This window comes from Numida meleagris, chromosome 6, assembly GCF_002078875.1.
Source record: "Numida meleagris isolate 19003 breed g44 Domestic line chromosome 6, NumMel1.0, whole genome shotgun sequence".
Lineage (NCBI taxonomy): Eukaryota > Metazoa > Chordata > Aves > Galliformes > Numididae > Numida > Numida meleagris.
The window spans coordinates 57,722,766-57,750,410 of NC_034414.1; the positions used below are offsets into that span (position 1 = coordinate 57,722,766).

General features: G+C 40.2%; 1 protein-coding gene across 2 annotated transcripts; it reads left to right on the forward strand.

Annotated features, from left to right (window-relative positions):
- Positions 5,020 to 27,318, forward strand: DLGAP5 (DLG associated protein 5). Of its 2 annotated transcripts, none has more exons than XM_021401876.1 (19): positions 5,020 to 5,174; positions 8,165 to 8,415; positions 9,647 to 9,855; positions 10,322 to 10,414; positions 11,994 to 12,078; positions 14,249 to 14,347; positions 15,470 to 15,540; positions 17,235 to 17,500; positions 17,857 to 17,975; positions 18,058 to 18,184; positions 18,559 to 18,644; positions 19,211 to 19,371; positions 19,807 to 19,899; positions 21,072 to 21,291; positions 22,289 to 22,520; positions 22,885 to 22,942; positions 24,528 to 24,696; positions 25,071 to 25,120; positions 26,013 to 27,318. In XM_021401876.1, exons 2-19 carry the CDS (start codon positions 8,175 to 8,177, stop codon positions 26,133 to 26,135), a joined length of 2,502 nt encoding a protein of 833 aa, XP_021257551.1. In that variant the 5' UTR covers positions 5,020 to 5,174; positions 8,165 to 8,174; the 3' UTR covers positions 26,136 to 27,318. The 2 variants fall into 2 exon arrangements, with proteins under 2 accessions (XP_021257551.1, XP_021257552.1); XM_021401877.1 differs by lacking the exon at positions 5,020 to 5,174 and adding an exon at positions 6,475 to 6,615.

The window sequence follows — 27,645 nt, forward strand, 5'->3', positions numbered from 1 at the left end:
TATAACCACGGTGATGGCTCCTGGGATTCTAATGTCATTCATTTCATCCATCTTCAGCATTCCATTTTCCTTAGGGAGCTCCACAACTGTTTCTGCAAAGCCAACAACATACATTGCTACTGGAACAGCACTGGCAAATGCAAAAATCAGACCTACAGCACCGCCAAACTCTGGTCCCAAACATCTGGAAGTTAAGTAATATGCTCCTCCTCTTCCTCTTACAAATCCATTTGAGGCTATAGCTGAAGTAGACAGCTGTAATAGTTGTCACAACAACAGCCACTCCAATAACCACGACAGATAGACCTATTCCAGCTTGTCCTACAATCCATGATAATTTGATGAATAGCATCACACCCCAATTATTTAACACACATCATACCAATACACATTTTATCCAGCCAAATTTAACTATCCCTTTGCTTTCAGCTGTGCAAGTGGCAGCTGCATCTCCAGCTGGCATTCCTTGCTCTCCATTTGCATAGCCATCTTCAAAGGGTTCCTCGTCCAGCTCGTCGTGCAGCTCGGCCAGGCTGGGCCGGATCAGCTTCTCACCCAGGTCGGTGGCCGTGTGGCAGTAGTGGTCAATGCAGGGCACGGCATCCATGGTGTTGTGGCCGAAGGTGTGCAGGAGGTGTTGGTGTGGGTGCTGTAGTAGTGTTGGAAATATCCAAATAATTTATCAGGATGGTATCTCTGATAAAAGCAGATTTTATTTGCAATTGCAATGGCAGATGTCCTGCAAGCAGGAGCGCCTGCAGAAGGCAGTGTTCCATCTTTTATGCCCTATTACTCGATGCCTATCTTTTCCTCCCCTGGTTTCTCATTGGCTGAGTACTTCAGGTTCACAATCTTCCCGACGCTCAACTAACATACAGATACTGGCTAAACATAAATTATTGCTAGCTAAGCATGGTTATTGCTAATTAACTTCTAACATTTGCTCACTCAACACTCAGCCATTATTTCTGGACACCTGCTTGTCCTTGGATAGAGATAAGTGTGGAAGGAGGACAGAGGGGAGTATCCTGATGCTGCCTGTTGTATCCCAACCTACCCACAGGGTGAGACAATTCGGCCTTCTGTGGAAGCCCTGGCTTCTTTGATGTTTGACAAGTCTGCTTTTCTTTTGCTGAGGGTCTCTTATCCAAACAGAACAGCCTTACAACCTGCTTTCTAGTCCATAATACTATCCCCATACTATTCACAACTATTACAGTTCTACGAGTGAGAATTAATCACATAATTCAACAACTGTATTCCTAAAACACGTTACTGAAAAATATGGTCTTTCTACTTTTTCAAACTATCTGTTTCTAAGGGCAAGTTACAAAATGCATTGTGCTCTGCGTCTTTAGATCCATTCCCTTTTTTCGCTATCTCATGCAGAAACAACATTCCATTCCTGCAGTAGTAGTGGTGGTGCCCTCCAGAGTGCAGGCTGCCCTTGCTCAGCACCGTGTTGCCGCCGTTCTGGAAACTGACGTTGGCTTCTGGGTGGTGGAGCCGTGTGCTGAGAAATAAACCACAGGTTTTAACCCAGAATAAAAGATTACTGGTGTCTTGTCAGTGCTTGGGAGAAGGACGCTCTTTTCAAATGAAAACACAATGGTCCTGACCTAACTCAATTAGAAACCTACTTCATGCTGCTGAAACATCAATTAATACCAGTGCGCTAAGCAGTTTCTTCATCTGCTTTTGCTAAAGGGGGTGGATAGCTGTACAGTTCACCCACAGTAACCTCACTCCAAACAGTGCCTGGAAAGAACTCGAAGTGTGCTCTCTGCTCAGCGGTGGCTTAGGGTTGATCCAGCATTTATTCTTGTGTTAATTTCTGCTCCCATCTTCCTCGTGGAGGAAAACCAAGAAGGTCTGAATCTCTTTGGAAATGAATGTGATTTCCTTAATAATATGGCTTTTGGCCTTGGAGCATGAGACCAGCTGCAGGATGCTTTCACCTGCAGTGCTGAGTGAGAAGGGTTTTTGACTGAAATCTGTAACAGCGGGGAATATTCATTGTAAACACAATGTAAATAGCAGAGGATGTGAAGATATGCAGAGATAAAAACTACCCAGACTTTGTCTTCAACCACACCTCACATTTTAAGATTGCTAGTTTGCATTTTAGACTTGATGCAGCGAAAGCTGGAAGCTTATAAAAGTCTGACATCTGACTGCTAGGTATCAGGCTGCCAGAGTGCAACTTAACACCTCGAGTCGGGTACCTCGCCTTGCTATTTATAACCCTAAGAGTGTTAGACAGCTCCCAAGGGTGAGTGGAAACTCCCACCTCCCGCACAGTGACCTGGCTCCAGGAAACATCACTAAGAGGGCTCATCCAATGGAGTGAGGTTACCACTTTATTTTTAACACCGTGGGCTGCAGGGGCTGCGCTTGATGTGGTTTGTTGCATATAATCGAGGCAGTAGAGAAAACACCCAGAAAAGGAAGGTCTTCTCCAAGCTCTCCTTGTCCTGGTGAGAGTCCCAATATACATCTCCTTCTTGGTCCGAGGTAGGACTGTATTCATGCTCCCTTCCCAGGATATAGGCTGACACATCAGGGGGTTCGTGCCTCACTGTCACTGCTGAGCTACATGTACAGGAGTTCACTCATGGAGGCCTTCCTTTGACAGCAGGAGAGAGGCAGCTATGTGATGCTGTGGACTACACCTTTGTAACTCCATTTGCCTGAACTTTCACCAAAACCATACTCAGAAATTGTGATTATTTCTAGTCTATATTTAAGGATGGGTTTCTCTACCTATTGCTTTTCAGTAATGGGCATTTACAGACGGGTGGGAAGAATTACCCTCACAGAACACAATATCCCATATGAAAGAATGAAAAGTAGAGGAGAAAGAGCAAGTTAGCAGGTTTCCACAAGATGATTTCCCTGGAACAAAAAGTATCTGATAATGGCAGTCACATTGTCAAGAAACAGGGAAATTCAAATTGGTTCTCAAAGCTTCAGTGGCTCAAATGTAAGCCTATTATCACAAAATCATCAGGACTGCATGAGAATGACACATTTAATCTTTCGGGCATGCATAATATCTGTACAAGATAATGAGTTTATGTATTCATACTGCTTCTTTATCTCTGTTAAATGGTAATATGCTTATTCCTCTTAACACAGTAAAATCAGTAGCAATCAGGAATTTGGCTGGGAAAAAAAAATTACCATGCTTTATCTTAAAGTGACATTGAAATACTTTAAAATCGTGGCATTATTTAAATACAAAAAGACCATTGCAGCGTCCTAGATATCGTTAGTGGAGGGTGTAATTGCAGTGTGTTAAGGAAACCTGTTCTAGCTGTAGACTAGCCAGCTCAGGTAACAACCAGTGAAGCTGCAGGCATGGTCGGAGCTTGCTGAGGACCTAAGTTATATTCTCACATTACCAGTCTGCATGGAGTGTGCCCTGCTGGGCTATCACTGATGTTACTTGAGCTGGGGAGGTTAAAGCCCAGGCTGTAGTGTAGCCACACTGCCTAAACTCAGTACCCATAGGCACTCAAGTTGAAATTAACAGAGCAACAGCTCTGGTCTAGATGCTCCGCCAGTATGAAATAAGAAAAAATGATTTTTGGTTGGAAAGGAGACGCTCCCAAACTATTTTCTTTCCAAAAGCCAGTGGTTCAGCATGGTTCAAATCACTGGACTATATCCTGGTATCATAGGGTAGAATTCTTGAATGCTTTCAAATTCCACTGATCCAGGGGGACAATGGCAGTAACAAAATGCAGCAAAAAGCCAGGACTACATTGAACTCCATGGGCAGAGTCTACAAACACAAACTCCTGTAGCTCTGTTGTTTAATTGGGTCCTTTTTGTACCAGCGGGGTACTTGAAAGCATCAATAAACTCCAAACTGTTCATTATTATTTTACAGTAAATCAAGAATTTTTATGGTCAGGATTTTCAAAGTTTCCAAATCTTTGCTGTATCCCCTGGTTGCCCACGCAAGGAAACGTGTGGTGGCATTTCTCTGACAGCTGCATTCTGTGATTGACAGAGCCAGTACTAACTGGTGCAAGACCAATCACTGCTGCAAGGAGCTCTGCACCTAGGCCGAGCACTCTTTAACCTACTTATTGCTGCCTCCATTCACTGTAACCGTGTTTAAATAAAAATTTACTGATGTTTTTCCACAGTGCTGTTTGGAGATGCTGCTTGCAAGATATGGCCGTCACCCAGCACTGACCACCGCACTCAGCAGTTTCCTGTCTGGCCATACTCATACAGTGTCTGCATTTTTGCAGTGCCACCAAGTGGCTGATTTCCTCATCAACATTTCTGCATTTTAATTTTGATAAACAAGCGCAGAACAAATCATCTTGCACGTGAGTGGCACTGCATACAGTCACACCAGCAAGCCGGGACACTGCTCTTGGATTTATTCTCTTGCATACGAGAGAATGAACATGAAAGATACCTAACAGGCGAGGAATATATTTATGTTGCTTAGAAAAGCTAGGTTAACCTTGACACAGCTGAAAAATCCTATGGGGTGTTCATAAATCTCAGGCAATACTTTATTCATGCCCTTACAAGACAAAGTTACCTCAGGAATGCCTCACGTTATGGTGGCAACGCTCCAGTGTCACCTTCTTCTCGCTCACAGCATCCTCTGAGAACAGCTGTGCTTTTCTGTCAGAACACACAACCAGAACAACGCCCCCAAACTGGCTCCCTGAGGTAGCAAGCAAGCCCGCAGCACGGCAGGCCGTGTGTAGGTAGGCATGTGCTGGCAGCAAGAGCTTGGCATGGCTCCTCGGAAAGCCTAAGCAAGGCCCTGAGGGCACAGACCCCTGCCAAGGCCGCTGAAATAATCATAAAAGATACCAAATCCCACAGCGCCTCATCCCGGCGCCATCTTAGAGTCCCTCCGCTCCCAGAGGCTCCCACCCCGCGCAACTCGCCAGCCAATGAGCGGCAAGCGCGGGGTGGGGCAGTGCTCGGCGCAGCCAATGAGCATCAAGCGTGGCGATGACGCCGACCAATAAACAGCTCATCTCGCGAGTTAGGCTCTGCCCATCAACCGTCCGTTAGGAGCGAGCCAATGAGAGCCCGTAGATTGGCCGGGGCTGGCCAATCAGCGTCTCCAGGTGAAATTTGAAAACGAGTGGAGGCGGCAGCGCTGAGGAAAGCTGAGTGGCGGGGCCGGGAAGGTATGGCGGGGCTTGCAGCGCGGGAACGGGTTCGGGAGGGAGAACCTGAGGCAGCCCTCAGGGGAAGCTGGGAGGCGGTGCGCGGCTTGCTGTGATCCCCGAGGCCCCTTCCCCACACCGCTGCGTCCGGGCCAGTCCTGAAGCTGGCCGTGTTCCGACTTTAAAATTATATTTGTGTTTGCTGTTTCTGCTTTAGTCTGTAGACACTGGGGCTAAAAGGGGCAGTTTTCACACTACTGCTTTCTTTCTTTCTTAATCGAGGATGTGGGATGATGATAGCTTTGTGTTATAATTAAGTGGGGAGTTCTGTCTCTGCTTACATTGTATTTGCCTTCTTCAAGTTTCACATTATCGTTTCTACAGGATTGCTTGCTTAAAAGCAGATAGCTTGCTGTTGATGTTTATTCATGGCAGAAGAACTTAAGTAGGCATACAGTACAATAGCCAGAGAAGTACTTCCTTAAAATGGAAGGCAGAGCATAAAAATCCTTGAAATGCGTTAAAATGGTTACCACAGTACAAGGCAAATGTGGGTTTGTAAGCTTGTCTGATACCTAATAGTTATAGTTACCTTAATAGAATAGTTATTCTGTGGATATGGGCATGGTACCTTCCACAAATTAAAAAACATGCATGTAGTCTGGATAGGTTGCTGTTGTGTTTATAGAGCGTGTGTGAGGAGGCTCAGACACTGGAAATTTGTCCTGCAAGTTGTCAGAGATCTGAGAATTCCCTGTATGCAATAGCAAGTACCATTTGTGACAGCTCAGACAGAAACTTCTTTAACTCTGATGATAGTTTAGAACACTTGGATGGCATCTCCCCACTCTGCTCCCCTGTTCTTTGCCTGGTGATTGCAGAGACCCAAGCCTAAATGCTGCTTCAGAATAATTAAAGAGATAAGGAGAGCATTGTTCTGATGTTAACAAAGACAGGTACCCATCCTCGGGGCAGATGGACTCCTTGAGTAGCTTGCTAGCTGTCACAATTCTAAGAACAAATTGAACAGTAGATAAAGTGAGAGTCTGGAGGGATGGCTCCTGGAGCTTACAGGAGTGATGCACCCAGTATTAGCTCAGAAGTGGACAGTTGGGATCTATCACATTTAGCTTTTAGTTGGAAGGAATGTCCATTTAGTTAGGATTAATTTCTTGGCTAGGCCTATCAAATCTTTAATATTTATCACCTTTACCGCCGCAAAGTCCACAGAGGATGGATGTGGTGTCTCGATGGTAGCTGCTGCTTTTAGGAATGATTTTCTTTTGGTTGGCACAAAAAGCCTGCTTATTTTAGGAGGTGGGTAGTAGTGGTATACTTCCACTAACTGTTTTCTGAAGGGCTTTCTGTAACGCCACAGGAACTACTAACAAGATCAGCCCAAAGATGATTATTGGAGGAGCTCATGGATTAACCTTCCTTAACTGCTTACCTGTAAATCAGGGTAAGCATGACCTGTGAACTATAGTAGACTCAGTCTGATCATTTGCAATCGTTAGCTGGCATCTTTAATGAATTTCTGAAAGTTGGAACATAAAATGAAAGATGAACTGTGAGATTACATCAACAAATCAGGTGGTAGTGGCATGCACCAACTCTTCCAGGATTATATGGAAGACATTTGGTCTCTAACCTGAGCACTTTAAGCTGAGTTGTGCTTTTATTCCCATTTGATCATTTAAACTTCCTTGAGCTGTTTTGCCCTCCTGCAGTGCTAAGCATACTGGGGAGAAAAAGATGCAAAACATAGCCATTTAGATTTCTGACTCGTTCTTTGTCTCTAATATGTATCCCAAGCCCTTCCAAATGGCTGTGCAAGCGCTGCTGGAGCTATGTGCGTTACTCGGTGCATGGATACTGTCATGAAGTTGGGCACAAGGAGCTGCCACTGCCAGCTCCAGAGCACAGAGTCACTTTATATTCCTGCTTAGGTTGGCTCCGAACCTTTTGTTGCTTTTTCTATAGTTTTATCCAGATAAACAGTACTTGTTTCTTATTTCTTTACTCTTTATCTTGGTATTCTGGGTTTGTTTGTTTTTTCCTCCTCTGACATCTAGGTTTCCAAGTTAGGCCTCTGGTGTTGTTTCTTAGCTTGATATATTGGTAGCAAATAGTGAGGGCTTATTTGACTTTAAGAAATCCTGCACAACCGTGGTCTAGGCTGATCATTTCGGTCCAGTTCACTAACCAGTTCTTTAGTTGGATCAAAGCTTGCTGTCTTGAAATTGAGAACCTCCGTAACTGACGTTTATGGGCTGTATAGTTTAGCTGTACCACCTGCTTACCCTAGAACTGTTTTCTTTAAATGATGGGAGATTTCGAAAGCCCTCTGGTTGAAGTAGCAGGCCAAGCAAAACCAAGAACTGATCCTGACCTTTCCCCAGGAGGCATGACAACTCTCAAAAAGGCTTCAGTAGGGTGCAGGGAATTGCACTTTTTGCATTGCTGTTAGCACAGCGTGTACAGACCAACTGTTGCTTTCATCAGGTCTTCCTCAGGTTAAAAAAGTAGGGAGAAATCCTGCTTGAAATAAATGCTATTGTGTTGCAGTTGCATCCTGGAAACTCAGTTAGGAAACAAAGCCGAGTACTCTGATGCATGACAAAAATGCCTTGCCATCAGATAGGGTATAATCTAAACGCTTAGTGGCAATGCTGCTTCCAAGTATTGTCCTACAACCTTGTCATTTACTTGCTTGTCTCCTTAACAAGAAAAACATCTGTGTTTAAAAACAGGCTAGCCAGTCCCTGGCAGTGACTAAGCCTTCCCTGCTAATTCTGTCTTAGAGTTCCTGATTACTTAGCGTACAAACCACCCCCTTAAATACATAAAACCAATAATGAAGAGTCATTGCTGAAATTGTCATTTGCATTTTCTCTGGTACATGTACAGAAATGAAGAATGTAGGTCTTTCTTCGTAACCTGTAAACTCTAACAAAAAGGGCAAAACAAACCATGACTCCTTATTTCCTATCGTTATGACTTTTGTCCAGGATAATCAAGATGGCTGCTACCTCCCAGTTTGTCAGTCGGTACAAAAAGGATTTGAGTACAGAAACCATCAGAACAAAAGTTGCCCGCAGGAAATCCATGCTCCAAAAAGAGAACAGACACAAGTTGTTCGAAAAGGGCAGACAGTTTGGATTGACAGATGTCAATGTTCAGGTGTCAAAAACGAGGGGGATTCCTCAAGTAAATGAGACGAGTGAAACATGCTCGCAAGAAAACAGCAGTTTGAAACAGAGTAAGTAAAGTCTTGTTATAAAGTTTTTTTTAAGTTGTTAAATGTGGTCTGTGTTTTAATTTGAAGGAATGGCTTAAGGTTTAAAAACGAATGACACTCACACCTTCTAACTATCAAGAAAACAAGTCTTAACACCATCCTTTATGACTCCAGAACTATTTTTTAGCCTTTACTCAATTTTGTCCACAGCAGCCAAAGGAAGAAAGCATTTTGCTATTAATACTCAGCGGGATGGCTTTTTGTTCAAGAAGTGAATGACTTGTATCTATAACCTCATCTACATACTACTGCTATCTGTCATATGCTTAAAGAATGGTTAGAAATTGGCAATGCAGCTTACAATTTTATTTTTAATTTGCTACTTTTAGGCAGTTTTCTCTGGGATAACAAGTCTTGCACGTACTGGATTCTGCCTGTGTGGCTCTTCGGTGTGATTATGGCTAAAGAATTAAGTAACTTTTTAAAAGTATTTGCAGAGTTCTTTAGAAATATCTCCACCTTCAGTATTTTGCGAGGAAAAAGTCAAATCCCTATGTAATCGTGTCAAATATATAATCTGAGAAATTACAGCCTGATTATCCTTGCTAAATTGTAACATTCAATAGGTTTTATCTTCCAGACATGTCATTCAAGTTCAGCATCATCTTATGGTTTTATTCTTTCACATTTCATGTCACTTATTCTAAGCTTCCAGCAGACTTTAGTATTTGGTACCTAAAGCTCACCTAAGCTTCAGCTTTCAGTGATAGATGCAGAATCATTGAGTTGACTGTAACTCATTGGATGTGGCCATTCCTCTAACAGTCCATGCAAGTATTTTAATAGAGAATCTGGTACAAATTAATTAATAAACTGATGCTAAAGTGTTTGCTTTAGTACTAGTAGTGTTGCAGGAACAGTCTGTACACTGAAAAATGGTATGAACTAGCAGCATTTCTAGGATGCAGATTCGAGGACATGTTGTTTGCAAGCTGGAATTTATCACTGAATACACTGCAGAGAATGTAAGCTTTTAGCAAGCTGATAGATCACGTGGATTTGTGTTATAAAACTTAAATTGAAAATTGTAGGCACATACTCCAGATAGTCATTTTCTTGCTGACTTAGTGTGTTCATCTTGTATCTTGCAACATTGTTTTGCAGTTTTCCAGCTTGCTTAGTTTCTGACTTTTACTTGGATGAAGAGTATCTTCAATGTAGTGTATCATGTCTATCTTCATCTTTGCTTCAGAACAATCTACAGATGCAGCCACCAAGAGGATTAATGAACGCAGGGAAATGCTTCAACGCTATAAAGAAGAGAAGGAACTCCGAAAGCTGAAAGAGCAAAGAGAAAAAGCAAAAAAGGGTGTGTTTAAAGTTGGGTTGTATAAACCTACTGCATCTGGATTTCTTTCACTTGCACCTGAAGTTCCCGCGACAGTAAAGCCAAAAGAAAAGGTAAAAAGGGTAACATGAAATATCTAAATGAAGCTTATATAGTATATGACACTAAAATTTGTGATTATATAAACAATTTTATGCAAGTTATGTAAACATTTTATAATATAAATACCTCATAAATATTTTATAATAAGGAAATGATAAGGGAGTAATTTCATTCTTTTTTTTAACGAAGCAGGAAATATAGAAGAGATGTTTTAATTTTGGTAGTTATGACTGTGGCCTCAGTTCAAAAATGAGTGGTTCATCTGCAAATGAAAGAGCTAAGTTATTTTAGAGCTGGTAACTTGTTTGCATTTAGTCCATCTGACTTTAAGTTTTTCACATCACATACTTTATCTGCTTTAACTCTCAAGTGCACAGGCATGTTGCTTTACCCACTTAGGCTTCTTGCACACTCTGGCAGTGATGGCAGGGAGAGAAAGGAGTATGTTAACTCTCGTTTCCTTGGGAATGTTTCCAGGTAGCTCCTGCTTTCTCTGGGAGGATTACTCGATCAAAGGCCAAGAACCAAACAGAAAACGCTGCGATATCAACTGCATCTAAGCCCTCTACGGTTTGTCTCTTACGTGAACTTAAGTGAATAAATTGGGAGGAAAAGATGTAATTATCCTTGAGCATGTAAATAAGGATTGCATTCTGACATGATGAATGATATCTCCAGGCAGGTTTTCCTGATGAAAAGGACAGATTAGGTCAGAAAAGCTTTCAGCAAGCTGATAGAATTTATTGTGATGGCTTGAGCATTGTGTTTAACCGAGCTATAGAGAGTTTGATTAAGTCAATACGGAGAAAAGTGCACTGATCTTCCAGATTTCTTTTTCCATGTGAAATATTGCAGTCATCAAGGAGTACAAGTAAGAATAGAGGCAGTAATGAGACTGGAGGTAAATACTTTGGCTTGGAGAACCTGTGAAGCTCTCCTGAATACAGAAAATCTGTTGTAATGCGGAAAAAGAACTGACTTAATGATCTGCAATCACATTTCAGCTTCAAAAAGTTGAACCCAACAAATGGACTGCTTGTTACAAGCTGTGCATGTTTTTGTTCTCACAGTGGGGAACAACACTTGTTTTTAAAATTCAACCTAAAAATATTCTTGTACGTTACGCCGTCTTATTTAGCTACCTGTTTAAAGATGAGTGATTGAGATGCCTATCAGACCCCGTAACTTTGATTTCATGGAGCCTATAGTGACAGGTCTGATGCACAAAACTGTTGAAATCCTACCTATTTTGCCAATTTGGCACCTTGATTTCGTAAAGATATGAAATATTTAACTTGTAGAATATTTCATCTCACATTCATATATGTAAGACCACCACTGCCAAATTTATTATTTTCAACTAGCTTGGTTATAAAGCTGTTTTATTTTGGGAGAGAATTTCCTATGCAAGAAGATCTTTGCCTTGTGTTTTGCACCTATTCTGGGTAATAAATAAGTAGAACCAGTGACTAGAGGTCAAAGAAGATAGAGCAGCTGTGCAAATTTCCTTTTAATGCTGCAGCCTTAAAGCCTTATAAATGAAGATGTATGTTGTTGAAAAGCAATTACTGTAGGTATCACTCACGATTAATCTTTACTGCTCAAAGATGGAATCAATTCACTGTTGGCATATTTTACTAGGAATCTTGATAGTCTCATGGCTTTATTTGTGTTAAGAAGTAGGTTTTCTGAGGAATTTCATCTGCAGTAATCAGTAGAAGCTATAATTTGCATCTAGCAATCTTGCCTTATGTAATTTGAATGCATTTGGAAGGCTTCCAATTGTGACTGCGTGAAGGGAGAACTGAGTTAATACTGAACTTCTTCTGAAAAGTGGCTTTTAAATCATATAATATGTACCAAGATGCAATAGTAATTACCTCCTACTTTCAAAGTAAACTGAACAATTTCTTAAATAGTTTTCTTCATTCTGTTAGATAAGATCTTAATTAGTTGGGTAATGGATTTCAACCCGTCTGAAATGAGCTATTTTAGTTATCCTTGATATCACTGTAATCTTTCAAGACCTTTGTGCTAAATTACCTGCCATTTGTTTTACTGGAGCCTACGAGAGAAAGGTGAGGAAAGAAGTTGGGCTACTTCATTTTGGTAATTATGGTGCTTGATGAAACGTGATGTTCTTTTGTAGGTCTGTGCCAATGGACATGGTGTGCGCCCCACGCAAGCGGGACGGAAACAGATGAGTATGGACAAAATGGCAGAGAAGGGGAAAGGTATGGAGCTAGAGTGATCCTGCATCTGGTTCTGAAAGGACATTGCTGATTATTGCTGATGATTCTTTTGAGTCAATAGCTCGATATCACTGTGGGAGTGAGGCAGGGAACATTTTTAGGAAAAATCGACAGTATATATTGGGGGTTTGGGAACAACAGAGTTTTTAGGATGAACGTTTCTACCAGTTAGAACAAAGGCAACTGCTGAAAGACTATGGAGTATGTGGCTCTAGGTATTGTATGTACCGGTAGCTTCTGTAGACTGGGGGAAATGGAATGCAGGATGCTTAGTGCACTTTGGTTTCTGATGATCACTGTAGGAAAGGGAGAAGAAAGTTAATAGGCAGAAGTGTGTGGCTGCTAGCTGTCCCACAGCTGGAGCTATACAGAGCTTCCTATTTGTCTCGAAGGAAAATATCATGTGTAGTAGCTCCTGTTATTGTAGATTAAATGACTTCATCTGGAAAAGACAAAGGATAGCTGATAGAAATAACGTATGAATTTTGGTATTATAGGTATCCCAAAAAATAGCTACTTATATAAGCTGTAAATACTTTGAGTGAAGTTTGGATCTGTGCAGCAGTTATGCTATTTATGTACTCTAAATGAAACTTGTTACATAACATAACACTGAAAAGAGTTTGGTAGAGCACGTGAGTAAGTAACACGGGAAGTAAGAGCCAAACTTCTGATACACACTAATGTAACTGAGTAAATGTGTGATTGTCTGCTTCAATAGATGACAAGTACAATCTGTTGTTTTCATATTTTAAAGCAGCTCCTTCTGTATCTGTCTGGCTGTTGCACTTGCAATGTGAAGATTCCATACATTTCTCGAGAAAACAAAACAAAATTAAACAAAGCCAACCCAAGCTGTGTCTGTTTAAGCAAGTAGAACACACGTGTAATAATAAATTCTTCCTGATGGCACAGCGATGTCGAGGCTTCGAGTTGTTAATGCTCAGTCATGCAGAGTAGTTAACACATGATATTCTGTAATTCAGAGTGAAGTTATTTTCACATCGCTATGTAATTAAGTCAGCAAGCAGCAGATGTCTATTTAAATAGATTTCATTCATGCTTTCAGTGAATACCAAACAGATTTGTTATCAGTGTTTGGAATGACAATTAAAGCATTAATTTAGATTAATCACTAGACTTGATAATGCTTTTGGGGAATGAAGAATATGCATTAGATGTACTTAAACACTGGTATGAAAATGTTAGGGGAGTGTATGTTTGAGTCAATCAGATGTGATGGTTGTCTAGCTAGTAATTTTTTCCCAACTTGTCAAACATCAATTCTGTGGAAAGTAGAGCAGCATTTTAAAATATATCTATATCATTAGCCATAACCAAATGGGACTTCTAGATTTCCTACAGATATAGAAAAGCAGAGCATGAAGTAAAGAGCTGTTAAATGTTTCTGTGCGTGTTAATACTGTCGGTTTTGAGGGAAATAAGAAACAGTACTAAAACACAGTGATGAAAATGGTTGAGATGGCTAACGTAGTGCATGACCTTGAGTCATATTTTAGAAAAATATATTTCAGGGATGATTAAAATTAAATATTTTAACGTAATTTAATAAATTTACACCTCAGAATGCTTTCGTGTGATGACCAAGGCACTGCTGGCTGTTACAGAGATGGCTGGTTTAAGTTTCCAGCTGTGCAAATAACTACCAGTTATTCCTCCAGAAAACTTCATCTGAAAGATAGGGATGGTGTTGACTTTGTGATTGCAGGGAACACCAAGAGGGGTTCCTTAAGCTTTGTACTTGGTATCTGGCACACTGATGTGTTGGTCTTACCATGATACTGGAAGCACTACTGTACAACAAAGACGTTTTCTGTCAAGGTTCTGCAAAGTATTGCCTTGATGCCAAGGCTGAGCTGCCCTGTCTTTGTTCAGTACTCCTTGCACAGAAGTGACAAAACTACTACTCCTCTTGATTCTGGTTGGTGGCTCTGCCTGTGGCGGGGGGGTTGGAACTTGATGATACTTGGGGTCCCTTCCAGCCGAAGCCATTCTATGATTCTAACAAACTAATGGAACTGATGGTTATGTGTACAGCTTTCTGATTACTGCAAAACCAAAGTTTTTAATTATACTAATTCAATACATCTCCTTAGCAAGCTTTGAAATCTCTGGAATTAATATTTCTTAGTGTTGCAGACTTCAGCCCAGACAGCCTCAAACGTGAGAGTCACCAGAGCAGCTGCCTCTGCAGCTAGGCAGGTGCTGAAAACAAGTACTGCTACTGCTGGTAAGTGAGGCAGTAAGTATAGTCCTGCTTGTGTAGCTGATATGTATGTGATACCATGTGCTTTGAGGAGATGTCCTGACTGGTACTGTGTGCATGAGCTCTGGAAACAACGTGTATATTTGTACTGCTGTCAAGCTCATTGTCAAATGATGTACTAGGATAGCTTTGTGTTTAGGATCTTGTTTGTCTGGGGCACTCTACGCTCATGAGATACATCTCAGCTTGTTCTGAACTGTCTTAGCACACTACATTCTGCTGTGTAGCAGCTCTTTGGAATAGATAGACTAGACCAATAATGCTAAATTGTCATGTAAGAAAATGACCAAATACCCGTGACTTAAAATCTCATCTGGAACTCTGTTGGAATATTTAAGTAATGATGTGGAAACCAATATTGGACAGTTTGCTGTAAAATTAGTCTGTGTGGACTGTCAACATCAATATAATAATCATAGATTGAAAGAACAAAAACTGGACTAGTGAAGATTGGCCAGTTTAGTGAATCACTGCTTAAGGATTAATAAGACTCACAAAGAACAGGTATGTCTGGACATGCTGGGAGCCCATGTTCTCCAACTCAGGAATTTTGTTTGTTTACTCAAATAGGGGAATTTAATGGTTAATGAAGGGGATATTTTTAGTAGTATGGTCTTGTCATCAGGATGTTCTCTGAAACGTTTTGCAATGTCTTTTATATAAGACACAAGTTAAACTCTAGGTTGAAAGTACAGACTGTGATAGTATTGGTTTTGATCCACCCATAGAAGTCCTATGCCATGCATAAACTCACAATCTAAGCTCATTTGACTTAAGTCTCTTCAGCCTTTAAGGAAATTAGGTGGTTCTTTCAAAGCAAGTGATAATATGTAAAGACTAATAGCTTAATGAATCTCTTTTCCAGGTGTTGTATCTCTTAACAGACTGTTAAATCCTAGGCTAGGTTTTCTTTTGAGTGAACGCTTGCAATTAGGTATCTGCCTTCTAGTCCCCTCCCACTCAAGAAGCAAAGCCATCTGTCCCTGTCTTTAACCACCAGACTTTTACAGCAATCTTTTGAAAATATTGGTGAATGATTCTTTTAATCAGATATGTTTTGACCACATAGAGTTTGCTTCACTTTAGGTAACCTGTCCCAGAGAAAGCCAGCAAATGTAGCAAAGCAGAAGAAAGCAGTCAAACCTGATGTCCTGGAGGTAGGTCGTGTAATATTTGAAATGGAAAAGCAGTAAAACTGATAAAAGAGCCAGTAAAAATGGTAGGGCAAGCATTTCATAAATATAGTCGTACTCGTGTGTAAAAGTAACAGGAAGCTCACTAAAAAAAACTAGATTTTGGGAAGAAGCTGTAAGTACTTATATGTTGTATTTTTAAAACTGAAGAGCAAATTTGGTTTGCAGGTATGGATGACTTGTTTACTAATCCTCAGGTTTTGGACAGTGATTTAAATTTGAGATCTTACATGACATATCTTTTACGTGATGTTTCCGCTACTTAAAAAAATAATAATAATAAAAAGACCTTATCAGTTTTCTGGTTTTATCTACTGTTTATAAATTTCATACAGTGCATTTATTTTTGCAGCTTACTCTGAATGTATCCTTTCAATCATCAGGTAATAATAATGTGAGGCTTTAGAGTCTGAGGATTAAATGCATTTTCAGTTTTTGAACCACCAAGAACGTAGCTGGAATCTTTTTCCCTGTGAGATTTGCTTTAATTAAAGGTAGCCACTTCTGTTATCCCACTGAAAATGCAAACCAAACTTAACTACTTCAGTGTAGAGACCACTGTGTTTGAATTCAGGTGACCCTCCAGTTCAGGTTCCTAAATGATTCACATATGCATTCATGCCCTGACAGTCCTGTGTAAGAAGCATCTGTTTTTTTCCTTATGCTCCACTATTCCCTTTTACTTAGTGTTTCCCCCACACCTCCCTTCTCCAGTCCTATTTCAGCAACTGCAGCTGTGTACTAGTATTGTCTTAAAGCTGGAGTATTTCTGCACAGACACTGACAGGAGGTAGAAGGCACTTGGTTCTTAGTTCAGGTAAGGACCTCTTCACAAGCAGGAGAGTTGCTTGATGCTGCCAGCTGGTAAACCCTTGCTGTAACCTTATTCATATTGCCCTTACAAATCTGATAAAGTTTAAATTCAAAACTTACATTCCAAGCAAGGGTATCTAAAGTATAACAAGATTTCCAGTGTCTTGAAGATGCATCTTTTCTCCACAAACAGTCTGAGATCTTTTGGCTGCTTTGAGCTAACAGTATCTCGATACAGGTATCTCAGAAATGTTCTGTATGATTGTCTAGTCACTCATCTTGTAGGAATGTGGACTCAATAACTTCCTTCTCTTTGAACAACGTGCTGTGGTTCTAACTGCACTTGTGTTCTCCTTGTCTTGGGCTGCATTCTTCAGCTATCAGCTTATTTTAGTTTGTTCTTCAGCCTTTAAGTTAAGGTATGTGTATAAACTGTATTTATTCAATGAGCAGAGTAGGATTTGGAGCCAGTATGCTACTCAGCTCTTGAGGAACTTATCACTTTCAAGCATTTTCTTCTAACAGTAAAAGCAAGCATTTGCTGGTTTTAAGTACTGCTCCAATAGGCCACGTGTTTTGCTACTGTAGCCCCTTCAATGGATTGTTATGTTCCTCATAGTCAAGTGCTATCCCCTGTTGCAAAAACACTTTGCAGGTGTCAAATGCCAGTTGGACCTTGCTGTTGTTAAGTCCAGACTTCTGTACTTCTACATTATTGTAGAAATCAAATTACCTGAAACTGTTCCTTTCTTGCTGGCTTTCAAGCAGTCACTTTAGAATTCTGCTAACATCTTTTAGTAAACGCTTAGTGATTTGATAATGTAGTGCTTACTTTGTTTGTGCAGGTAATTCCTTTTAAACATGAAGCGAATGAAAATGCTCCACTGGCTCCAGTGATACGTTCAGCATCAGAACTTGGACAGGCACAGACATCTGTAGAAAAGAACAATCCTGCTCCAGGAAGACCCAGAACACGCTCCTTTGCACCGCAAAATTTTGTGTTTCAGCCCTTAGAAGGACTAACAACCTACAAAGTTACTCCCATGTCTCCTTCTAGGGCAGATGCATTTTTGTCACCTGATGCCTTCTGGGATTTTTCCAAATCTCCAGTGTAAGATTCTTACTTCTAGTAGCCTAAAATGCAAGTGAATTTTTGTGATGCCACCGAAAACTTGAGCTTTCTGTAGTGAGATTCCATGTGTAACAAATTGTTCTGATGTTGAAACACCTGATCACAGTTGCATTTATTGCTTGATCAAAAGTGGACTTAATATGGCAAGGCAAACGATATAATCCTGCCCATGCTTTATCTGTTTATCTATTTTAATAGGAATAGCTTGTGTTGTCTAGCACTGAACCAAAAATAGCCTTCAGAATTTTGCAGTCTTGTGTGTTTGGTCAGATTTTGAGGTCAGTTTCTCAACATTTCTTAATTTTTAAGCATGTCTGTTTTCTTTTTTTCCTCAGTAATACAGTTGAAAAATCCAGTGAAACTAAGGTACAAGAGCCTAATTTAAAAAGTCAGGTTTCACCTTCTGATCAAGGCATTCAAGGACAGCAAATGACTGCAAGTTTGAAAGGAGAAGGTATGAAGTTCACATATGGTTTATCACTGTAATGTTTTTAGTTTTTACCAGATTCTGAATAAATGCTTTTCATATCTTCCAGCAAGTGAATCGGTTAAGACTTCCATTCAGAGATCCAATGAAATGATTCCTGTATCTACAGAGATGGCAGTGTCTGAAACAAAGTCAGATAACATAAGCGAGCAAGAGCATGATGTGCCCTATTTCAGGTCTGTGCCTATTTGTTTCCCTTCATGGTTGTCTGTTCTGTGTCCTTAACATGAGTAATATCTTGAAAACAGTAGCTTATAATGGTTGGTGTCTGTCAGTAGCAACTTTAGTAGACATCCATTGCTATCTTTCCTTTCATATTGTTAGTGCAAGTAAAGAATATAACATTCTGAAGACTAATGCTACGTCCTAAGGAACATAAAGCTTGAAAGCAATAAAAAAAATACATCACAGCAAACTAAAGCAATCTAATGGGTTTTGCTCAAAGACTGTGTAGCTTGTCTGAAAGCAAAAGGATGATAATAATTAACAGTTACAAATAGTGACAACAGTTGAAACATTCTCAAATTATTTTTTCACTGTTTATTTTAAGAAACATTCTTCAGTCTGAGACAAAAAGGCTGATGTCCCAGTGCCTTCAGTGGGATGGAAAATTTGAGCTGGACATTCCAGAGGATGGTAAGCCTGAGCTGTAATAAGCAGGGTAAAAAGGGTGCTATGGTAACTGAAGGTGACAGGGGGAAGTTCATATATCTGAGTATATTTGCAAAATAGTGCTGTCTGCAGCCTTTAGTGAAATTTGTATTAAGCTTCAGAGCTTTAGCCTCGAAACAAAAATGGTATGCATTATATCCTGCTGTTAAATCTGAAGTGTAATGTTTGAAGTGGTAGTAGAGGATGCTGAGCTGTTAGTAGTTGACACTGAAGTGCCTATTGCAATAGCTTTTCTGTAAATTCTAAGTATGTTTAAATGCATAGGCTTTAACAAATATATATAGATGTTTTAACTTGTCTGTGCTTTTTTTATCTTAAAGACACAGAATTGGTAGCAATCTTTTTTAAAGAAGCAAGCTTAGAGGATTTCAGTGGATAGATGGGCTGCAGATAAACTGCATTGCAGGTCTGAACTTAGTTTAAACAGTAAACAGATTCCAAACTCTTCAAATACTTTTTTTATCAGTTGTGGAATGATGAGTTATTCCTATATATTCCATTTTCTTCCTTTGTTTGCTTGTTACCATCAGCTAAAGATCTCATTCGCACAACAATTGGTCAGACAAGACTGCTCATAGCAGAAAGGTTTAAACAGTTTGAAGGATTGGTGGATGACTGTGAGTTTAAACGGGGTGAAAAGGAAACAACATGTACAGACTTAAATGGATTTTGGGATATGATTAATTTCCAGGTACGTACTTGCATGTTTACCTACTATAATAAATATGGAGTTACTTCTTACAAGCAATGGATTGAAACTTTTGTTCATTTAAATACTGAGACTCTGGTTTTTCTCTGTTAAATATGCATGTCCTTGATTATCACTTTGTAACAGTGAATAGTACCAGGTGGTATACAGTGGTTTTACAATTCATTGACCAGTTAAGCAATCTTTTGTAGAGCCAGTTACTGGAAAAAGAGGGTTCACTTATGCTTACCGTGTCTCTGGGGGCAGTTCAAGTTTCTCTGATCATCTGCTTAGTTTGCTTTGGCGTTTGAAGCAAAAATACTTACCAAATTCAAGCATAGCTGTGCATTTCATCTAACTTCCTAAAACAGTGTTTTGTGTGTGTGAATCTGGTGAATCTTGCAAATTAAAGTTGGACTTCTCTGGGATTTCCAATAGATTGAAGATGTGAATAAAAAATTTGATGATCTGCGGAAGCTTCAAGATAACAAATGGCAACCAGTTGATGTACCAGGCAAAGAAGTTGTCAAGGTATGGATGGCTCCTAAAGCATCAAGATGCAACAACGTATTGAGATATTTAAAATGATTAGGAAGCTATTGGAGTAATGAACACTCTTCTTAAATGCAAGTTCCCTCTGAAGCCCTGCTCCTGTTGATGCTCAAAAATTCGGTGAAATTCCTCTCAAACTTGCATCTCCTTTCCCTGCATCTTGCACACGTGCTTAGAATTGGTGCTTGTGATACCTGTTGTCTCTTTTGTTAGGAGGATCAGAACTAAGAATTAACAATGGCTCATGGAGTCTTTGGGCTCTTTGTTAGTAAGGCAAGTGAGTTCAGTTTGGAACAGAAATTTACCCTTGGGATGTAAAACATTGTCTCTGAGCTGCTGATGTTGGCACTGATGTAACTGAAAAAGTTACTGCAGAGGAATTTAGCAGTGACTGACAGTTTTAAGCAGTGAGGGCAAAGTGCTAATGGTGACTTATTACAGTAGGACCATTGGTAGTGTTAGGCTACTAATTCTCTAAGCATCAATAGATCTCACACTGCCTCAAATGTGGTATTGATTATTGCAGAGTGGGTTTTAACGTAAGCCATTTTATTGACGTTTTGGTTTGGAATATTGTAATTGTTCTTAATGACTCAACATTAAGAATCGTATTCGCATTGCCTGAACGCCATGCCATTCCTTGAGACTGCTCAACTGATCAGAAAAATGATGTGAAGGTCGATAAGAAACACCAAACATGAAACTGGAGGAAGTGTATTGTAGTCTTGCATCAACTGACTAAATGTCACACCATAGATACGGTACGTGACACACAACTTCCTTTGAAAAGCTGAATGCCAGGAGAGACTTCACTGATTAACAAGTGTCTGTCCTTGAGTTACTTTATCTCCGTGCCACTAGGAGTCCCTGTATCCCACTGTTTTCAAAGATGATAACCACAACGGTTAGAGAAAGTTCTTAGAAAAACTTGCAGCTCGGAAACACTTGCTATAAACTTGATGTGAGAAATTGACTTGAAATTGTTATTGCAAATGAACCTTACCAGCTAAATGGCAGTCCAAGGCTTCCTGGAGATGAACAGAGATCTTGTCTCTTGTGAGACTGCTGCTGTCTGTGTGGTTGGCAGCTGCGTGGATGTTCACGTGCAGTTATTTCTGTCTGATGAAGCTTCTATTATCTTTCAATTTCAGAAAAAGACTGTTCCAAATGTGGTATCTAAACCAAAGCTGGGAACAGCTGGAAGGGCTGCTGCCCGGAACCGGCTTGCCGCTGTAAAAGCAGCTATGAGGGATAAAATGAAGCATGATGGAGCTGCTGACAGCGCGTACCAGGACAAGCAACCAGAAGTAGAAAAAGTGGTTTTTGAAGCAGGATTTTTCAGAATTGAAAGCCCTGTGAAAAGCTTTCCAGGTGGGTGAAGCTTAATCATTATTTCCATGACCTGAAAATGAGGAAGAGATTTGAACCAAGCTCACTTGGAGACAGGTTATGCTGTGATACTGGATGTAACTCCAGTGCTAGGCACAATTAATGTTTCATCTGATGGTTTGTTATATCAGGGAACTAAAGTAAACTGTTCTGCATGATTGCCATAATTGCTCAAACCAGTGCAATATGAAATTTCTACTTAGATACGGAGTTAAAAGCGGCTGGTTCAGGTTTTTTTAGTGTATGTTTAGCAATGAAATTTTAATCAGAGCATTCCCAGACTTAGCTGAGAGCATGTTCAAAGTCAGTGCAGGCTGATGGCCTTTATTTGTAAGATATGAATTGGAATTATTGAGAACTAAACCTTGCACTGCTGCCTTTGAGGTTGCAGATACAGTACATCTGTAATTGGAATTCGTGTTCAACAAGGTTGTAATACATTCCAGTCTGGAATAAAAGCTGTTGAAAGCTTTTCTTGAGCAAAAGCTCCAAATAAGACTTTATTTTGAGCACCTGTCTTATTGCAATCTGTAAAGCTAGTGTTTTCAGTGATCCTACTTCTCTCCCCTATTTCAAGTGCGTAAGATGACTTGGAATTTCCAAAGATTTTCTTAAAGAATGTTAAAAATCAGTTATGAATTTATCTTTTTGAATTCTATCAAAATGATCTAATGTGAAATATTGAATTTAATGACAGCAGCTTCCACCATGGGGATTTAATAAGAACATCAAATCTCATTGTTTCAGGTTCTTTGTGAAGGGGTGGTAATTACTAAATTGCTTAGCTGGTGTTAAGGTAGCTTGGTAACCTATTGATGTGGTTGTCACCTTTTTCAATTTCTGCTTGCAGCGTATATAACAAATATAATATCTGTATAAAACAAGCAGGAAAAAACCAAGAACATTACTAGCTAGAATCCTAACAATTTCATCTTCTGGAAACTGCTGTTGAGATAAAACATCAAATGCTCTTTTTCAGGCTCACTTTCAAAGACACCTTGCAGACCATCCCAGCAGACTTCTGAAAGTCTGGCAACTCCGAGATCATCCAGAAGAGCTTTGCTGCAGAGCAGTTCTTCTGTTCTTTGTAACCCCAAGGATACGCCTGCAAAGCAAACAACACCAGAGCTCAAAGGCTGCCACCCAGCACATCTAGAAATGCACCAGGTTCCCACTGAAACAGCTCTCCCTAGTGGTTTTCTTGAACAAAGGTAGCCATGGTTAAGGAAGCTTTTAATTTAATTTAGTACAAATAATTGTCTGGTTTTAATTGGGAGAATTAATATTAATGTCCATTAAGTGTTAACCTTCCTTCAGTGTGGCAGAGATAAAGGTTGCAAAGTCGTTCTGTCTTTTCCTTCCCTCAAGCAAACGTTAAGATCTTTGCCTAAATATAATTTCAGTGCAGGAATAGGAGTTTGGGGTTGCTTTTGGGTTTTTTTGTCCAGAATATTTCATTATAGCTGACTTGTGCCAAACCAGCAAGGCATAATTGGAGAGCTATTTTTAAGATCAGTTGGGCTTGTCAAAATCTTTTAATTGAGAAGAATGAAAGGATTGCTGTTTCTCTTTCAGCATTTCCCTGGTTGCAGAAGAGCACAATCCTGTTGCTGGCACAGCAGAGGCCACTAGGGTAAGTCATGCATAGTTCATGTATATCCTTAAAACGTCTTTCTACTATTAGCCAAAGACAAAGAATGACAAATATTCATACCATAAGTGTTAGACATCTTGATTGATTATCCTTGTGTGCAGAAATGTAATGTGATAGTGCAGATCTACCTATTGCAGCAGCTCTAATTGCCTGAGGAAACCCACTGCTGCGTTCAAAGCTTGTCCATTTGTTTCTTTCCTGCCCTGAGCTGAGCTCCTGTCCCTCTCAGGATAAAGGTGCCCAAACCTGATTTGCTGGTTTAACAGTTCTTTTTATCAGCCCTGGATACTTGGGTGTCTGATCAAACATGCAAGATATCTTTAGAATTCCTTGGGATGAGGCGTGTTCCTTTTCTGTAGGACACAGGGACTGCTGCAGTTGTCTTGCATTCTCTCTTTCTGGAGCTACCTTCTGGATCTCCTATTGGCTCTGCTGTATGATGCTTGTCACTTGGCCAAGCACTGCTCCTTTAAGTCCTCCACCTATTTTTCTGGTGTGAATTTTTAAATGGATTTGCATTTGGGGACCATGCCTGAAAGGAGCAAGAGTATCTAGCTCTCTGGGTCTCCGTGCTGCCATATCACAAACCATGAGGCTGTTAAACCGTTCAAAGGTACAGCAAGAGCATTGGTAGTAACACAAGTATCAGAGTTGGGAAATGTGTGTCCTGAAATGTCTGTGGACTTGGTGACGTGCCTACTTCTGAGTAGCCATTAAAATCCAGAGTGCAACCTCCATAGTTCTGATGCTGCTGTGCTGCTTAGTGAAGGCTGCTGCTTTGGAGCTGATCATCCTGCATTTCCTTTCATTGGAAATGTAGGGTCTTAATTTTTATTACTTCTTGGATCTGTACATTACTACAACAGTCTTTGTATATACATACACATGCACACATACACATTTGTATTTTGAAGTCTGTTATTATTTTCTCTTACTCTTTTTACTACTGTTTTTACATGAGAAACTACTTGTTGGTGATGCTACTATGTGAGGAATCTGGCAATCTCTAACGTTTGGTATTGCTGATAAAGTTTTTCTGAGGTAAAGTCTCATTAGAGAACAACCTCAGAATGCTTTTTGGCACTTTAAGTTCAAAATCCATTTATGGAGGAATTTCTTTTATATGTTCTCTAAAAGATAATCCAGTTTATGAGGGTGCTTGGGAAATAGTTCATGAGAAATAAATCACAGTGTTAAGCTGACAGCTTTGCTTTTCCTGACCTTTGTACAGGCTGGAGTTCAAAACCTCTCTCTTCTGAATTGCCTGTAAGATCTGTAGATGACACATGAATTGTGTTTAACACAATATAGATATGCTGGCTTCTGTAAACTCACTTCCCTTGAATGTCCTGGCCTCCTTCTCTCCTTTGTGCTTGGAGCATCAGAGCTACCAAACTGCCTTTACAACAGACAAAAGAGGAAAGAAAGCTTCCTGGTGTCATACAAACTGCTTTATGTCCTTCTGATTACACTGATGTTTTGCTTTTGGCTCTCTGGGAAGCGAGTATAGCTGACATCTGAGCTCTACAGAGGGTTAGGAACAGTTAAAATTCCTGTTTTTCAGATGCTGGAAGATTGTAGCAGTGAGTTAAAAGTAGTGGATGGCATGGAAGAGATGGAACTATCTGCTGCAGAACAGCAAGGACAAGATATCACTATGTGCAGTCCAGAGAAGGGTATGTGCACTGAGTTCAGCTTCATTCAGTCTGGAGAACCAAAAATGCATCAGATGGGTATGTATCTTGAAGCTGCTGCAGTTTACGTGGTACTGCTACATTCTTATGTTCATTATGTTTATATCTAAATATTATTCTTTTAAATCACTGGTACTGTAGCTTTGTTAGTCTATGCGTGCTTGTAGCAAAACCTACATTTGTTGGTATGACTTATCCATGCTTTACATGTGAACAAGCAGTTCCTGTCACTTCTCCATGTCTTTTCCCTGTGGTCTGTGAAGCAGAAAGCTGATAGAAGAGGCTTGCAATAGTAGTTGCAAGCTGTTCTGTTTTTTCTTCACTAAATGCAGAAAACAGTGCATCTTTTTCAGCTTCAGCAAATCAGACTAACCCTAAGAAGAAAATAATAATGAAATGTTCTTATTTTTCAGATGTTTTGTGTAGTGACTTGACTTCCATTGAGAGAAATCCTTTAGATACAGTAAGTTGACCCTTAAGTTTATTTGACAACAGTCTGCTTGTTCCAATACCATTAACCTTTTCTGCAGAATCAGTTACTGCATGAAGTAAATTAAGCTGTGGAGGATGATGTTATCAAGCCAAAGCATACAACCTACTCTAATAAATGCAGGCCACAATTCCTATCTCCTTGTACTGCCTCACACTCATTCCTTGTGGCACGCATCAAATATAGGACAGATTGACACTTGTAACAGAAGAATGACTGATCTTGTTAGGCTGATGATTAAAATAACACTTGTGGATTTTCTTGTAAATATTTACCAACATAATGAACCACCTGGCTGTTTCCTTCCACTTACTGGCTGGAGTTTTCCAGGTGTTTTCCATCCCATTTCTGTAGTTTTATCTGCTACAGACAGAAGCAAGATTCACCAAGGAAAACTCAGGTGTACGAGCACTTTCAAATTGTTAAAAGAATTTGGCTGTATGATGTTCTTGGTCTAAAGTAGAAAAAATCCTCTTTAAGATGTAGATTACTGCTTTAAGTAATGAGTGTCTTCAAAAAGGACCATCTACTCCTTTCTTATTTTCTGCCTGGAAATAAGCTTGCAGAATTCCTTTGGAAAGTCATGGAACTTGAAGTGGTAAATGGCTTTTTCAAAGCAATATCCACAGTTCCAAATACCACATAAAGGCAAGTATGTTGTTATTTTTGCATCCACTAAATTGCTGTAGTTTTCAGGAAGGGTTTCCAATCTTCCTGGCAGATCTCTGCTTTGCATATTCTGAAGCTGCAATGTGTCCACGGGGCACTTTGCTATTAGCTTGCCTTGCGTGCCCTTGCAGTGCTGTTTTGTAGAGCAGATAACTGTTGCTTTTGAGTGCTTAATTCCCACTGATTTCTCCCATAGCCCATGCTGGATGGTGAGCTTCCCTTCACTCCAGTCAAGAACAACGCCCAGAAGTTTGCAGCAGCTGAAACATTCAGTGACCTTATTGTGTTTTCTCCTCTATCTCCTTCTGGGGGAAAATGAATGACTTGAAATTTAACATGCATAAATTATATTAAGTAAAAAACCAGGATGTCTGGAGTACAGTCTGCAAGCCTTGAACTGTGTTCTTCATGATACCTACAGTATTTTATAGTGGAACTTGTTAGAGAACTTGGTAACATTTCTACCATGATCAGTAGTGCAGTCATGGTGCACTGTAAATATTGCTGTGCAGTAGTAGTGCTGTGTTTGCTGGCTTTACCTCCTGCCTCCAATGAATACACATTCTGACTCCAACCTGAAATATTCTTATTTTTGTATAATTTCATGTATTTCTTGTCTACTTTGAGTCATAAAACTGTTCAACTTTGATCTTTTCTGACTTGACCTTAATTACCTCAAGAGTAGTTTTTCATAAGAGATAAGGTTTCTGTACCAGATGCCTGTTACATTAGCTGTACCTGTCTGCATTTGTGATGTGAGGGCACCTCTGGAGGTAAGACTCAGCCTGTTATCTGCCCCAAAGCACTGTTTCATATTCAGTCAGTGCTGTGAGTGTGCTGTTGCACCCTCTAGTTCCAGTACTCTGTGCATTAACTGTGCCTAGTCAGCAGCTGGGATGAGGTCTGATTCTTATTCCTTCCTGTGGGATTTTTCCTATTGCCTAACAACCACTTGCTTTGTAACAGTAGAAATTCGAGCCATCGCTTCAAGGTCAGATGATATCTATTCTTTGCAGTGTATTAAATAGGGATGGATTTGTGAAGATACTCAGTAGTGAGCTGTGTCATTATGTGCCTTCAAGCTAAATCCAGGTGACAAAGGAAAGAGAAAATGGGCAGTCTCTTAACCACTTTCCTTGAATGTTTGGTCAGTTGACCTCGGCCTCCTCTTGTATCTTGCTCCTTATGCATTCTCTCATCTGGACAAGGATGCACAAGGAACGTGCCAGTTACTGCTACTCAAACATGGCCTGTATGTATAGTAGACTACTTCCAGTTCTTATATTTTTAAGAAATAACCTGATTTAGGCTGCTTCTTGTAATGCTGATCTTGGTGTAGTACACACATTCTTCTGCTGGCCTTTATTGTAAACTAAGCCAATGAATGCAAACCCTTCAGCAGAAGGTGCTGCCATTCCATCTGGGGCTTCTTGTTGGACTGCAGTTCTAACCTGGAAGCTGTGTACTGATTGCGCTGAAATAAATGGAGGAAGCTGACCTGACCTGTGTTACCGTGCTGGAATGAACTTTTGGTTTTATAGACAGCTTCAAAAAGATAGAAGGCAAGTCAGTAAGAGCTCTTCTCAGTGTTCAACACTGCACAATGAGTAGTGGAAAAGGGGGATTTGGGGATCTGGTGTGTACACTTAGGGCAGCACTAGCGGCGTGCTACTCCTAGGCTAGAAATCTGAACACTGTGCTTGTTACAACTTGGCATCTCCAAGGAAAAATGAAGCAACTGTTACAAAAGGGCATGAGATGTGTCAGAGAGATCCTTCACAACTTCACTAGTGGCTCCTGCATTGTTCTGCAGACAAGACAAGAAGAAT

Bases quoted from the DNA above. Each gene is read 5' to 3' on its own strand.
- DLGAP5 (XM_021401876.1), top strand. From the start codon at position 8,175: ATGGCTGCTACCTCCCAGTTTGTCAGTCGGTACAAAAAGGATTTGAGT. The intron at 10,415-11,993 runs GTTTGTCTCTTA...GTTCTTTTGTAG, and splicing joins CTGCATCTAAGCCCTCTACG to GTCTGTGCCAATGGACATGG. The intron at 18,645-19,210 runs GTAAGCCTGAGC...TGTTACCATCAG, and splicing joins GCTGGACATTCCAGAGGATG to CTAAAGATCTCATTCGCACA.